Source organism: Pezoporus occidentalis, unplaced genomic scaffold (assembly GCF_034315485.1).
Source record: "Pezoporus occidentalis ecotype Australia unplaced genomic scaffold, CSIRO_AGI_Poc_V1 ctg208, whole genome shotgun sequence".
Taxonomy (NCBI): Eukaryota; Metazoa; Chordata; class Aves; order Psittaciformes; family Psittacidae; genus Pezoporus; species Pezoporus occidentalis.
In genome coordinates, this window is record NW_026913943.1 from 518154 (window position 1) to 532679 (window position 14526).

The 14526-nt window shown below is 53.7% G+C and overlaps 2 protein-coding genes across 2 annotated transcripts in view; one reads left to right on the top strand and one right to left on the bottom strand.

Annotated features, from left to right (window-relative positions):
- The window catches only part of FLII (FLII actin remodeling protein), a 167263-nt gene that overhangs the window by 84642 nt on the left and 68095 nt on the right, over positions 1-14526 (bottom strand). The window lies entirely within an intron of this gene.
- Positions 443-9471, top strand: DRG2 (developmentally regulated GTP binding protein 2). Its single transcript, XM_062619001.1, has 13 exons — positions 443-600; positions 1632-1792; positions 2486-2575; positions 3645-3705; positions 4570-4660; positions 5047-5119; positions 5269-5359; positions 5546-5643; positions 6281-6357; positions 6753-6841; positions 7509-7567; positions 7964-8017; positions 8100-9471. Exons 1-13 carry the CDS (start codon positions 537-539, stop codon positions 8184-8186), a joined length of 1095 nt encoding a protein of 364 aa, XP_062474985.1. The 5' UTR covers positions 443-536; the 3' UTR covers positions 8187-9471.

Sequence of the window (14526 nt, forward strand, 5' to 3'; positions counted from 1 at the left end):
AACCAAAGCACTTCTCGTTCCAGCAGAGAGCTGTGCTTCCTTCCTCTCCCCATGGGATTTCTCCAGGAATCCAGTTATGGAATCCCAGACTGCTTTGGGTTGGAAAACACCTTAAAGCTCACCTAATTCCAACCCCTTGCCATGGGCAGGGACACCTTCTACTAAAGCAGCTTGCTCTGACTTGGTGTTGAGCACTGCCAGCATGGGGCTGACTGCTTTAAACGCAGGGTTTGGCCTTCATTAATGGAGCGGGGCGGGGTGGGGAAGCTCCCTCTGCATCCTGCCTCCTTCCTTAGCGCTCTAATCCCTATCCATTAACTTCCATCCTTCCCCCCCCCCCCCCCGTTATCCCGGGATCCCCCCCCCCAACCCGTGTCCCGCTGGGTACCAACACCCGGAACCCACAACGCGCGGCGCAGGGGGAGCAGCCGGAGCGGCGCGGCGGGAGCACAGCTCCGCCCGCCCAGGGCCTGCCTCAACCCGGACGTGGAACGGGGCCCGGCGGCAGTTCCGGAGCGCGGCGTGAGGGCCCCGCCATGGGCATCCTCGAGAAGATCTCGGAGATCGAGAAGGAGATCGCCCGCACGCAGAAGAACAAAGGTGCGGGGTCGGGGTTAGGGGGGGTGCATGGGGGGGAACGGGGGTTCTGTTCCCCCGCCGTTAGGCCCCGATGTTAATGACCCCCCCCATGTTAATGATCCCCGGTATTACGGTGGCTCTGCTCGGGGTTGGGGCGAGGAGACCAAGTGATGCTGGTGCAAAAGGGTCCGGGGAACGGGGAGCAGAGCTCCCCTTGGGGTCTGTGGGAGTGGGTGCCCTGAGCCCCGCTGCTGTGGGGAATGAGGGAATGAAGCTGTGAAGTGCTGGTGTTTGTGCCCTTCTCTGTGACAAAAGGGCTCTGCCTCCTCTTCGTCTGGGCCGGCTGGGAATGAGAAGTGTTCCCCTGGAATCACAGCCTGGGGTTGGGTGGGAAGGGACCTAAAGCTCATCCAGCTCCAAGCGGGGACACCTCCCACTGGTGGTAGCTTGCTCCAAGCCCCTGTGTCCAACCTGGCCTTGAACACTGCCAGGGATGGGGCAGCCACAGCTTCTCTGGGCACCCTGTGCCAGCGCCTCAGCACCCTCATAGTAAAGAGCTTCCTGCTAATACCTAACCTAAATCTATCGGGTTTTGCCAAGAATAAGCCCATAAAATAACTTCCACACGGGAGCTCCAAGTTAAATGTCTTTAAAAGTGGACAAAAGCAGGGAAAAAAGAAATCTTACATCTTTATAATGTTAAATGTGGCTGGGGTAAGGGGGGGTCTTTGCCCTGGAGCAACCATTCCCCCTGTGTTCTCTCTGTTTAACTGGCTCCCTTCACTGTTCATTCCTGCCCCTGCTCTCTCTCTGGCTCCCTTCTTTTACTAAGGAGCGTTTTGGCTGCTTATTCCCCCTGTCCCCTGACTTTATGGGCAGGTTACCAAAGCTTAGCTCCCAATGCCCAGTGTTTCAGATGCTACAGAGCAGCTCCTGTGCTCTGCAGCGCTTAAGACCTTGACCAAGAACCGCAGCGTTGTTTGTTAGGAGGGGTCTGGCAGTGAATTACCACCCGCTTGTGTTAACTGGGTGTTGTGTTCCTGTTCTTCCAGCCACCGAGTATCACCTTGGGCTGCTGAAGGCGAAGCTTGCAAAGTACAGAGCTCAGCTGCTGGAGCCATCCAAATCCTCGGCTGCGAAAGGAGAAGGCTTCGATGTGATGAAATCCGGAGATGCCCGCGTGGCACTGATCGGTTTTCCTTCCGTGGGTAAGGTCAGTGAGAGCCTCTGCATTCCCAGCTTGGGATAGCGGTGTCTGAAGCAGAAACCCCTCAGCTCTTCGTCTCTCACTTCCCTGCCAGGAGTTAACAGGAGGTGGTTGTATGCTGAGAGCTGAAGGTTAGGGGGAGGGAAAACCAGCCTTCCTCTTGTGCCCTCTGGCAACAGCCTGAAGCTTGGTCTTGCCCAGCCACAGCATTGCAGAGAAAAAAGGTGGGAGCGTGGGATTTATCATGGAATCATAGAATCCCAGACTGGTTTGGGTTGGAAAGGACCTTAAAGCTCATCTAGCCCCAACCCCTGCCACAGGGAGGGACACCTTCCACTAGGGCAAGTTGCTCCAAGCCCCTGTGTCCAACCTGACCTTGAGCACTGCCAGGGATGGGGCAGCCACAGCTTCTCTGGGCATCCTGTGCCAGCGCCTCAGCACCCTCATAGTAAAGAGCTTCTTCCTTATCTCCAACCTGAACTTCCCCTGTTTCAGTTTGAACCCATCTCCCCTTGTCCTATTGCTCCAGTCCCTGATGATTTACCATCATTCAGGAAAGCATTGTCTGTCCCATCACCACGTTAATCCTTGTGCCTCGAGCAGCCAGAACCCAGCTCCTAAGAGCCGAGGGACCCTTTGGTGTTGCTTGTTCTGCTTTCACCGGTGTCCCTTCAGTGATGCTCATCTCCTGCCTTTCAGTCCACGTTCTTGAGCTTAATGACCTCAACCGCCAGCGAAGCTGCCTCTTACGAGTTCACAACCCTGACGTGCATCCCAGGAGTCATAGAAGTGAGTAGGATTCTCCTCCTTTCCACGTAGTAGTAGCAGCAAGAACCCCAGCCACGCTGATGCGTCTGTTTGCACCAGTTAACGCTCGTGCTGCCGCTAAGAAGCAGTGATAGCCAAAGGGCTCTGCTGGCTTCTGCTTTCACCTCTAGGATGTCGTGAGTGCTCACAGGTCTTGTGCAACCTGCAGTGCTGATTTTTAGCACTTCCCTCCCAGCGTTGGCTGGCTGAGTGGGGCTTCCTCCGCTGCTGTTGGACTGACCAGAGCAACGCGACGGTTCTCAGCTGAGTTTTTAATACCCGCTATTGGCAGCATTGACCAGATGGCTGCAAACCTTGACAGATTTGTTTTTAATGAAGCTTTAAAAGAGGCAATCTGTACTGTGATCAATTTTGGAAGGAAAAACACAGCTCCTCCTGTCCTTGAGGAGTTTTATTAGCGGTGGGCTAAGCATCCGTCAGCAAAGCAAACGACAAAGGGCATCAAACTGAAAAGCGTTCAAGAGGAATGAGAAAAGCAGGGTCTGCATTGCAAAGCAGAGTTAAATAATGAAAGCAACTGTATTGGTGTGAACCCAAACACTAATATTGTGACACATCCACATGCAGTTGCTAAGAGGGCTTTGCTGCAGTAACAGCATGGGAGCTGATGCCCCCACAGATCTGGTGATGAATGAAAGCCTCCCATTGCTTCCTGCTGCTGTAAGACCTGCAACACATCCAACTAACTCTGAGCTGTCTCTGAGACGTGGTGGCCCTTGCTTGTTCCTGTGCTTCCTCATTAGACCAAGAGGAAGGGGTCTCTCCCCTCTCCCTGGTGCTTTGTCCAGCCGCAGTGCTGCGGTGCTTTAGGAGCTGAGGACCTGGTGTGCTGCACACAGCTTCATAGGAAACACTCTGGAGGTGGCTTTGCCAAAACAGAGCTGTCAGCACTATGCAGGGCTGTCCTGCTCTGTCAGGCTCATTCAGCTCCGCTCTCCGCAGGCTTTGCACCACGTATTTGGGGCTTTTGAGGCAGCACAGGTGCCCTGTCCGAGGCTTTCAACTTCCCACCCTTCTGTTTCCTTTCCAGTACAAAGGAGCCAACATTCAGCTGCTGGATCTGCCTGGCATCATCGAAGGAGCAGCGCAAGGTTGGATCAATGTGTTCATGTCAAGCAGGGCTTTGCCCTCAGCTGCGTACCTGCAGTGCCTCACACATTAGCAGGTTTCCTGGGCCAATGGTTTTCCACGTTGGTTTTCCACATTTGAAGAGTCCTTGATCTTATGTGAAGCACGATTTTTATCCCAGAGCCCACGTACGGTTCTATATGTAGCAGAAAGCTGCTTTTCTGGAGGTGGGAGCCAAAGCAAGGCAGGCTCTTCTCACCTTCCTGTGTGAGTGTTATCTTGCTCATCTGTTTTGTGGTGCAGAGGAAGTCTAAAGAAAGATGCTGGAGAGGCGGAGGGGGAAATTACAGCTACACAGTAACCCCTTTTGACTGAGAACCTGCCAGTCCTCCCATGACTCCTGATTATGGGAGGGGGTGCTGGCTTTGTCATTGTCCCCACATTGCCTGTGTCAGAAGATGCTGTAGGGAGCTGAGGATAATCTCCCATTGGTCTCTTCTTGGAGGAGCATGGCCTGGTTAATAAGGTCTCTCTCTTTTTGGACCAGAAAATACATTGAACCCTTCTGCACCGGGACCCTAGGCCCGTATCTGAAGCTGCTGCCATAGCATGTGTGTGGGGATGTGTGTCCTGCTGTCACAGATGTCATTTCCACCCATGCAGCTGTACTCCCAATAGCTCTGCACACACTGATTCCTGTATCCTGTGGCAGAGCAGCAGTAAAGGGTATTTGTTAGGGTTTGTGCTGGACATAATACAGCATGGATGGACCAGATAAGAGTCCCTCGGGGCCCTCCAGCAGCCTTACTTCCAAGCAGCAGCCCTCCTCTGACACGGACCTCGGAGCTGGTTTTCCTTGCTGATGTGGCCATCTCCTCTCTTCTCAGGGAAGGGCAGAGGCCGGCAGGTGATAGCTGTGGCCAGGACAGCAGATGTGGTTATTATGATGCTGGATGCCACGAAGGGTGAGGTACAGAGGTGAGTATGTGCTGCTGGGCTGCAGAGCTATGGGGTGGCCAGGTTCAGGGGCTCCCATGTCCCCAGGGGTTTGAACACACCAGCTCCCTCAAGTGTTGTGCTCCCAGCATGTTGGGGAGCCAGTATTAAAGCTATTGAGTACAAGCTGGAGGTTGTACTCTGTTAGAAGTGTGCTAGCAAACTGGCTTGGGCTCCTGAGCTGGATTGTTCCCTATGGATGGCTGTTTGGAGATGGGGGTGTCAACCTTGATTTCCACCACACACTGTCCTGTATTAGCTGTGGGTGTAGTGAAAGGCTGTATGAATGGGAGAGTCAAACAGGGAAGGGATGGATGTCCCCTGACCGTGCTCACTCTCACAGGTACTAATGTGCAGTGTCCCTGCAGGGCCTTGCTGGAGAAAGAACTGGAGTCTGTAGGAATCCGGCTGAACAAAAGCAAACCAAATATCTACTTCAAGGTGAGGATTCCTGGGCTGCTGCAAGCACAGATGTGTCTGGCTGCCTGTTCAGGGCTGAGATCCCTGTGTGCTGCCCCTTGTGTTGGACAGACTGAAGGAGGGTTGTGGATTTTGCACTGTTCTTAAGCCTCTTTGTTGCCTCCCTGCAGCCGAAGAAGGGTGGAGGCATCTCCTTCAACTCAACTGTCACGTTGACTCAGTGCTCTGAGAAGCTGGTGCAGCTCATCCTCCATGAATACAGTATCCTTTCCTAACACAGGAGACCCCTAAGCCATCAGCATCGAGTGGGACCCACAGTGGGACAGCCTTGCAGTGCCTTTGGTGCTTGCTGGGTTGGCAGCCAGCATAGACAAGCCAGCTCAGGCTGCTGGCTCCCAGTAATGTGTGGATGTGTTGGGGTTTGGGCCTTGACAATGTTCACCTCAGAAATCTTCAACGCTGAGGTCCTGTTCAGGGAGGATTGCTCTCCTGATGAGTTCATTGATGTGATCGTAGGCAACAGGGTCTACATGCCGTGCCTCTACGTGAGTATCTCGGGAGCAGCCTCCACCCAGCATCACCTCCAGCCTGTGCTGAAGCAGACACTGGATCTTCCTGGTTCCTAAAGCAGTAACGATTTGGGGGTTAAGAAGTGGAAAACGGCTCCACAGGGAGCTTTTCATCAGCTTGCCATGGGTGGCTGTGCTCTGTGTGTGTTCTCTGTGCCCTCTTGTGGCTGCCTGCTGTGGAGCAGCATGAGGAGCTGCCTGTCCTGGTGCCATGGGGTTTGTTCCTATGGCACAGAGCCTTCCTGTGCTGCAAAGCGCTGTGCTTGGGGTTTCGCTACAGGTCCCATGTGCCAGAGGTCACGTAATGGCTCTGGTAGCAACTGGGTCTATAGTGAAACCAAAGGTACTGGAGAACACGTTGCAAATCATCCCAAAGGATGAACTTTAAAAGGGCCAAACTTAACATTTAAGCTTCTGGATTTTAGCAGTTTGCTTTGCGAAGAGCCTTGGCCTCTGCCCTGGCTCGCAGGAGCTGAGTTTCCATTTCAGATGCTGCAAATACCCTGCGTGTACCTGCCTTACCATGCATGATACCTGCAGGTACATGCCTTACTTCCTTGCAGTGTTGCTGAGTTGACTTCCTAAGGGGTGTGTTGTTTCTTCTTTCACTTAGGTTTATAACAAGATTGACCAGATATCAATGGAGGAGGTGGATCGTCTTGCTCGGCGGCCCCACAGTGTTGTCATCAGGTAGGAGCCTGTGACACTGGTGTCCTGGCCCAGATGGTGTGCTGCTTCATTCCATAGCCCTTTCTCCAGCTTTTCCCAAGGAAGGGCTTTTTCCAGGCTTCCTTTCCCTGCAGAGGCAGGCTGCTTGGCTTCTCCACACTGTCTGCAGGCCAGAGTAAGCCAATCTAAGCTGGTTTAGAAGTGCTGCTATATCTGGCTGGGGCTTTGGTGCTCCAGAGCTCCTCACCCTTCTGAAAGCTCTATTTAGTTACTTCACCTGGGGCTTTTTCCTTTAGTGGCCTCTTTAAAGACTTTCCCCTTTGTCCCCTAACCCTCAGTGAGATGCTTCACCTTGTTCTCCTGGAGCTCTAAATCACACCAGCAATAAACACTGAGATGTTCCTGGTGTTTTGCAGCTGTGGCATGAAACTGAACCTGGATTACTTGCTGGAGAAGCTCTGGGAATACCTGGCACTTACCTGCATCTACACCAAGAAACGAGGACGTAAGTGGCCATCAGCTGAACAGGTTTGAAAGGCACAAAGGGTCAGTGCTCAGACAGGCTGCTGGTGGGTGCCAGGCTGTCAGCGAGCTCGTGTGTCTTGGGAATGGTGCAGTTATGCTCTCCCTAAGCAGCTTTCAGCTCTTGGGAGATGCTTTCTCTTCCACCTGATCCTATCTCTCTGCACTAAGAGCTGAACTCAAACAGGGGAAGGTCAGGTTGGATATAAGGAAGAAGTTCTTTGCTGTGAGAGTGGTCAGGCACTGGTACAGGGTACCCAAAGAAGTGGTGAGTGCTCCATCCCTGGCAGGGTTCAAGGCCAGGCTGGACACATCCTTGGGTGACATGGTCTAAATGTGAGGCATCCCTCTCCATAGCAGGGGGTTAGAACTGGATGATCTTAAGGTCCTTTCCAACCCAAACCATTCTGTGATGACACAAAGAAGTAAAGTGTACAAGCTCGCTGCTTTCTTCCTTATTACTTGTGAGTGCTGGGGTGTCTGCAGAACAGATTTGATGCTTTCAATGCCTGTTTGTCTGGGCAAGTGTAACAGGAGGAGGAATTTGGGAGTAGTAAGCACAAGGCAAGGTGAGGTTGTGTCAGCATATTAGAACACACTTGATGGAAATCAAATGCTTTTTGTTCCCTCCCTCTCCTGCTTCTCCACAGAGAGACCAGACTTTACAGATGCCATTATTCTCCGGAAAGGGGCCTCTGTGGAGCATGTGGTAATTTCTCTGCATCTTTTATGTGTCCTTGTCTGTAGAAGGCAGCTTCCTCTTGGAGCCTGCTCTGATTTGTGCTTCATAAAGCTCAGGATGTGTCAGTGTTAACCTGGGCTTCTCCTTTTGTTACCTTTCCTAGCTGCTAGGAAAGGCTGAAAAAGATAACAATGCAGTCCAGTGAAGAAGCACATGGGAGCAGTGGAACTGGGGCTGTTTGGGGGCTGGTGATTCCTGTATGTCTCTTCTGTATTCTTCTAAGTGCCATTAACTGGCTCCTAAAGTCACTGTTGTCATTTCTGCCATAGAGTTGAGTTGGTTTTCGTTCCTGAGTATCGAGTAGGTTGTTTGTAAAGGCCAAGTAGTGTCATTGAACTGCCTCACATGGTGTCTCTCTTGCAGTGCCATCGGATCCACAGGTCATTAGCCAGCCAGTTCAAATATGCCTTGGTGTGGGTAAGTGCTTAGCAGCAAATGACATCCACGTGCTCTGCTGTCTCTGGTCTCCTCTTAACCTTCTTCCCTTTTTGCTTTGAAGGGAACAAGCACAAAATACAGCCCTCAAAGAGTGGGCTTAACCCATATGATGGAGCACGAAGACGTCATTCAGATCGTAAAGAAGTAACTCATGGTTGGTGCCTGGCCTCGTCTTTGATCACTACAATTGGAACTGACCACATAAAAGCAAAAGCAACCAAGCAAAACAAGAAATAAACAAAAAAGAGAAAGAAAAAGGAAAGGGGAGACGTGTTCCACAGCCAAGAGGGCTTCTGTGAAGCTCCTTCTCTTGGAGAAAGGCAAAAGCTGAGGCTACTCTACTGTACACGCAGGTGGGGATGGGGAAGAGGAGGTTCCATCAGGTGAAGTGTTGTCTCCTAGAAACAAGAGCCACTTCTTCTAGGACACAGTTCCCACAGGTAGGGGTGTCCTGCTCCTAGCAGAGGCAGGGTTTGCACATGGATCCATGTGGCTGGCTTAACCGGTGGGTTTGTGAGAACAGATCTGGCCCTGTGCTTTGGGACAGGGAAGCCAGGGCTGAGGGATCATTGCTGATGCTTTGCTGCTTATCCATTCACATAAGTTAAGCATTGATCTGAAACGAAAACCAAGTTCTCCCTCCCCTGCCCACTGGAATCATGGTCTCTGCAGCATTCACCATTGGAGACTTTGGTCTCTGCATCTGGGACAACCCCTGGTGAACGTATCATGGTCCCACCCGAGTTAACACAAGAACGTGGCTCTCTGTGCCTCTCCTTAGCTCTGCAGCAGTAGGGTTTGTAGGACCCCCTGCTCCAGCTGGTACTGAGAGAGATGAGGAATGGAGCTTTGCTAATGAATTAACCTGGACAAACTGCAGCAGGGTACGATCAAAGAGCCATGGTCTGCAGTGAGGAATCACTTGGGGCTTATTGCTCATTGAGGAGCTCCTTTGCTCATCCTGCCCATTGGTCCTCAGGAGTCCTGCAGGGGATCTCCTCTTTTCTCAGTCATGCCCCTCAATTCCAGTAACAGTTCTATGAGCTCCAAGTACCACCCCATGCCATGGGTTTCACCCCAGCCCTGTAACCAATGTTGCTTGTCTGGCTGTTTTCCATCAGAAATCCAGGCTTTTTCTAATCCTGCTTTTTTCCTTTCAATACTGATGCTAAACAATTGAGAGTGCCTGATAGAGAACAGCTCTTTCCTTCTGGATCAAGAGTTGCCAATAGCTTTTATTTTCTTTCATGGGGGAAAAAAGGTGGTTTGGGGTGATGTGGATCCTTAACTGCGAGGACAGGTCTGATGGCAAACTTGTCTAAGCAGGGCTCCTTTCCTCTCCTGTGTGCTCCTCCCCATCCCTCACCCACTGATTGAGCAGAAATGGAAGGATTATTTTACTTGAGGAAATAAAAGTTGCTATTTCATGTGAACTGTGGGTGTCTGCCTGCAGTGGGCAGATGGCTTTGGGGTGCTTTCTACCTCTCTGCTTTACCTTTGGGCACCTGAGGAGTGCTGGATGCTGCTGCAGGAGGTTGTAGCAGGGAATGGGTTGTGAGGCTGGAGGGCACTCGATGAGTGATGGAGATAGCTTAGGTATTGTGTGTAATACCTATTTAAGAAGGTGACTTTGAACTCTGTGAGCTCCCTTCCCTGTTCCTGCCTTTGTTCACAGCTGGAATGCAAGAGCAAATCCAGGCCACGAAGGCAGCAAGTGGAGAATGAGCTCCAAATCAGCCACATCCCCCCTGAGCTGGCTGTGGAAAGCAGGAGCTTCTCCATGTCAGTCGGGTGGGATGCTGTTCCAATTCACTTGCCCTTTACATTTCCCATCGAGGTTGCACAGAGTTACCCACACAAAGACTTCTTTTGGTTCCATTGTGTCCCTGAGTTTCTGGCTTTTCAATCCAAGCTCTGGCACAGCAGTGGGCTCCATCCTTAGGCCGGGCAGTGTGTGGAGTTGGGAAGATACCTGGTGCTTGTGTGAGGCTGAAATGCTCAGCATTACCTGCTGGAACGTGTCCTTGGTTGGTTAGTGCCTGCCTCTCCATGTGTCTGGGTGTCAGAATGACTAATCCACCATTAAAAACCCTCTGTCTAATTACTTTTCCTTTGGGAAATTGGGTGTTTTATCCCGTTCCAGATGAACTCCTGGTAGGTGATTAAATTTGGAATGGGGATGAAGTAAAAATAGCAGAGGCAGAAGAAGATAACTTCTTTTTTTAGTGAGAGTAGCTCCTTGCAAGCCAGTTTATGGCTGTATTTGAAGATGCATTTAATTGCAGCCTTCACTTTTCCAGACGGCTTCCCTAATTGGTCTGCACTGACGTTAAAAGCTGCCAACATTGCAGTCGGGTGCAGGTTTGGCTGATGATGCTTCTGAATCCTCAGAAAGCAAGATCCAAAGGGCAAGGCGGGGGGGGGAATCTGCAGCATTAGGATTGTTCTGGAGGTTTATGGGATGGGATGGACCCTTCTCTAGCTTTGAGGGATGCTCAGAGCATCCTTGCTGAGTGGGTTTGGAGAAAGGCTCTGGTGGGAGGATGTGGGGTGGTTGAGTAGAATAGAATGGTTTGGGTTGGAAGGGACCTTAAAGCTCACCCAGCTCCAACCCCTGCCACGGGCAGGGACACCTTCCACTGGAGCAGCTTGCACCAACCTGGCCTTGAACACTTCCAGGGATGGGGCAGCTGCAGCTTCTCCGGGAACCCTGTGCCAGCGCCTCAGCACCCTCACAGGGAAGAGCTTCTGCCTTATATCCAACCTAAATCTCCCTGTTTTAAGTTTGCCCCCATAGAGCAGCATCTGCCTTTTCCCTGCTTTATGAGCTTGGGTGATGCTCTGCGAGCATCACCCCATAGAGCAGTCTGCCCCGTAGAGCAATCTGCGCTTAACCATTCCCTGCTCTTTACTCCACTTCCCTCAGTGCCATACCCTGCTCCCTGCATGGATCCTGCCCTGTAGCTGGAGCACGCCGTGCATCACCGCTGGGCATCACTCCAGGTGGGAAGCGGGGCGAATCAGCTCTGACACAGCCCATCAGCCACCCTCCATCTACCCCGGAATCAGCGCCAGCCCGAGGCGTGCTCTGTTTCGAGCGCCTGTTCCAGGCAATCGAGCAGCTTGGATTGGCTGAACGCTCCCTTTTAGAGCATAATTTAGTCAGGAATCGCTTTGCAAGGTAATAAAAAGAGCCTCTGCCTCCAAATCCATTCATTTAATTCAATGAGAGACACTTAGTGCAGGCGGGCTCGCCTCAGCCCCATCACTGCTGCCATCCTCAAGTGCTGCTCAGGGCTGTAGATAAGAGGCACGCTCCGCTGTGACAGCTTAATTGTTTCAGATGCTGACAAGGGTCACCCCGAGCAGCCATCGGGAGGCTGCCGAGAGGAGGATTTATGGCTGGCAAATAGGTTTGAATTCCTCTGGTTGCAGCCTGCTCAGTGATGGAGCTGCCCCGTGGGGATTGGGGCTATTGATTGTAATTTGCAGTTAAGGCCTCGCTTTCTGAGGAATCAGCATAATAAATACCCACCGCATTCCAGCAGGGATGTGTCTGTGTGGAGGAGGAGGGAGCCTGCAGCAGGATGCTGTCCCTGCTTTTGGAGAAGGAGAAAGGGCTCTTTTCGCTGCTGGGTGTATGGTTTCTAGTTTGGTGTGATGCAGGGAGCTGGTGTCAGAGCTTTGAGGCACTGGGATGCTTTGTGAAGCAGGCAGAGATGCCCTGCTCATCCCGATGGTACTGTTGGGATGATGGGTGTCTAGATCCCTTCTCCAGCCCTACTATGGAGAAGGATGTGAAGGGTATGTGTGTGTGTGTCCATCCCTGTATCCCTGTGATGCCTTCTCCTAAGCTCACGTTGCTCTGGGGCCATTTGTTCGCATCTGGGCTCGATGACAGAGGTGGCACAGGTCTACATCCCAGAGGGAAGGGGTTTTGGGGCTGTCACTGGTAAGCAGGAAGAGATGGATGGGAACACAGGAGGATCAGAGCTGCTGCTCCCGGCCTTGCAGAGGGAAAGATCAGCTCCGGTCCCTACGCTCATGAGCGGCGATGTGAACAATAGCGCTCATCAAATATGCATTGGGTGTCAGCGCCTGCAGCAAGCGCGGTCCTGCGGCTGCCGCGGAGCCGCGGTCCCTGATGGGGAGCGAAGCCAAGAGCACGACCAGCGCCATGCGGGTGCCTTAGGCTGCCCCAGGTGAGTGCCTGCGGGTCCCCTATGGGGTGATGCATCCCTTGGCATCACAGGTCCTGCCGTGGCTCGGCCTTTGTGTGTGATGTTGGTCCTCCTGTGAATGCAGCGCTGTGGGGCTCGGATCCCCTGGTCAGGGCGTGCGGTGTCCCCTCCTCTCTGTGCTCATTGCCCTTATCCCTCCTTATCCCGCCTTTTGCCTCTCCCAGCAGCATCCTGCTGCCCTTTGCTCCATGTCTCCTACCACCTTTTCCCCAAATTCCTTGTGTCTCGGGGCTGCTTTGCCCTGGGAAAGCTGCCCCACACCATAGCCAAGCCTTGTGGGACCCTGTGCTTGGATCTGGGGCTGAGGTGATGGCACAAGGCTGTGAGCTGGCTCTGGAGCTGCCAGGCAGCATTCCTGAGTGCATGCCAGGGATGCCTCATGCCCGGCATTTGCTCCAGCCTCTCTCCTCCCCGTAGCACCTCCCTTGTGGCAGCACTTGTCATCGGGCAGCATCCAGCGGGCAGGGATGTGATGTGCTGGGTCCCCATCCGCAATCTGGAGCAAGGAATTGGAGGGGATGGGAATGAGCCAGTTCCGGGGTGTGATGGGTGCTCAGGGCAGCAAGGAGAGACCCCCATGGTGCCACGGAGGCTTGCAGGGCTGTGCTGCTGCTGCCGCCACATTCCCCATTACTGGAAGCACCCAGCCTGTCCATGTGCTCCCAGCATCCCTGTGGCTCACGGCTGGAGCAGAGAGAGCTGTGCCAGGGCTGCACATGGGCGTTTGGAAGCGGATGCACAGCGATGCAAAAAGGGAATGTGGGATGCGATGGGAGATGCTCCTGTGGAGCAGCTCGCATGGGAGGCTCTCATGTGGATGAGCAGTGATGGGCTGGCATGGCACGGTGCGGTGGCACAGGGTTCCAGCTGGAAGCAGACCCCGGGCTGGATGGTGACCACAGACCCAGAGCCCCATTGCCCCTGGAGCAATGTGTGCCGGTGCTCCAAAGGTACAGTCCTGCTGTGCTGAGCTGGGGTGGGCAAAGCAGGATCCTGGCCAGCAAAGGCTGACCTCCTTCCTGCACCCAAACAGGGCCATGTCCCTGGGATGAGGTGGTTTTCCCTACCTCAGCCACGTGGCTGGAGCCGTTCAGGGATGACGGGGTCAGAGGATGCACCGAGCATCCTTCCCCTGCTCCCCATTGCCATTTGCACCCAGGCCATGCCCAGACACTCTGGGAACAGCCACCATGTGTGGATGCCCCATGGTTTGGTGTTCGTGGCTGTGGATTCCCCCTCCATCCCACACCGCATCCCGCTGCGCCTGGGCACAAATGCCCCTTCCCCGGCTCTGTTCTGCCCATGGTGGATGAACGCTGTGCCCATGGAGCTGTGGGGGCTCCGGTATGGAATGCAGCCCCTGCGTGGATGAATGCCCATGAATTAACGCAGGAGGAGGCCAGATTGTGGCTGGGGATGAGACAGTGCCGTGGGGCAGAGCCCATTGGAGGAAACCAATGGGTTCGGTCCAGCAGCTGGTTCTTGGCCCCGCCAGCTGTGGCACAGCTGGACGCTGCTGCTGCTGCCTCTCCCTGCACACCCCTGTGAGGCTGTGGAGCGGTGCTGGTGCTGCCCCAGGCTCCCATCGCTGCTGCTGCTGCTTAATCTTTGATGAGCCTGCAGCCCGGGCATTAACATTTGATGTGGTCCCCCTGCTCCTGGGTGTGTGTTGTGAGCAAACACGTGTGGCACACGCACTTCCCCCCCACACACACGGGTGGCACCCTGCGCATACATGTACACATACATGTAACATGCATGGCACGGTGTGGGGGGAACCCTCTCTGCTTCCCACTGGGGCTACGTGGGATGTCTGGTGTTGGGATTCCCCTCGGCATCGCTCCCTTTGGCCGTGCTCATGGTGCCGGTGCTAACGCGTGCTCTGGGCTCTGGGCTCCTCTTTCTCAGCGCTGGGCTTTGGCTTTATGGGGTCAAAAGCATCCTTGGGCTTCATCCTCCTTTGTGCTGCGTGGGGGAAGAGGTGGATTCCCCAGTGGAGAGCGCAGGGAGCACCGAGGAGTGTCGGGGTGGGGAGGTGTCTGTTATGGGGCTGGTGACATTGCAGTATCCCATTGTGGGGATGCTCCCATCAGCGGGGGGCCCTTCCCTGCTGCATTGGAAAGCTCTGGTGGCCGGAGCAGCGCAGCCCTTACATTATTGATGCCACCACCATGAGCCGCGGCGCTTGGGTTACAGCCAGAGCCCAGCTCGTGGGGAGGCAGGAGGCAGCTCACACCGGGGGCTGCA

What these genes read in the sequence shown, in the direction of transcription:
- DRG2 (XM_062619001.1), top strand. Translation starts at nt 537, where the DNA reads ATGGGCATCCTCGAGAAGATCTCGGAGATCGAGAAGGAGATCGCCCGC. An exon ending in CCGCACGCAGAAGAACAAAG is followed by an intron (nt 601 to 1,631) that starts GTGCGGGGTCGG and finishes CTGTTCTTCCAG; the next exon opens with CCACCGAGTATCACCTTGGG. An exon ending in ACGAAGGGTGAGGTACAGAG is followed by an intron (nt 4,661 to 5,046) that starts GTGAGTATGTGC and finishes GTGTCCCTGCAG; the next exon opens with GGCCTTGCTGGAGAAAGAAC.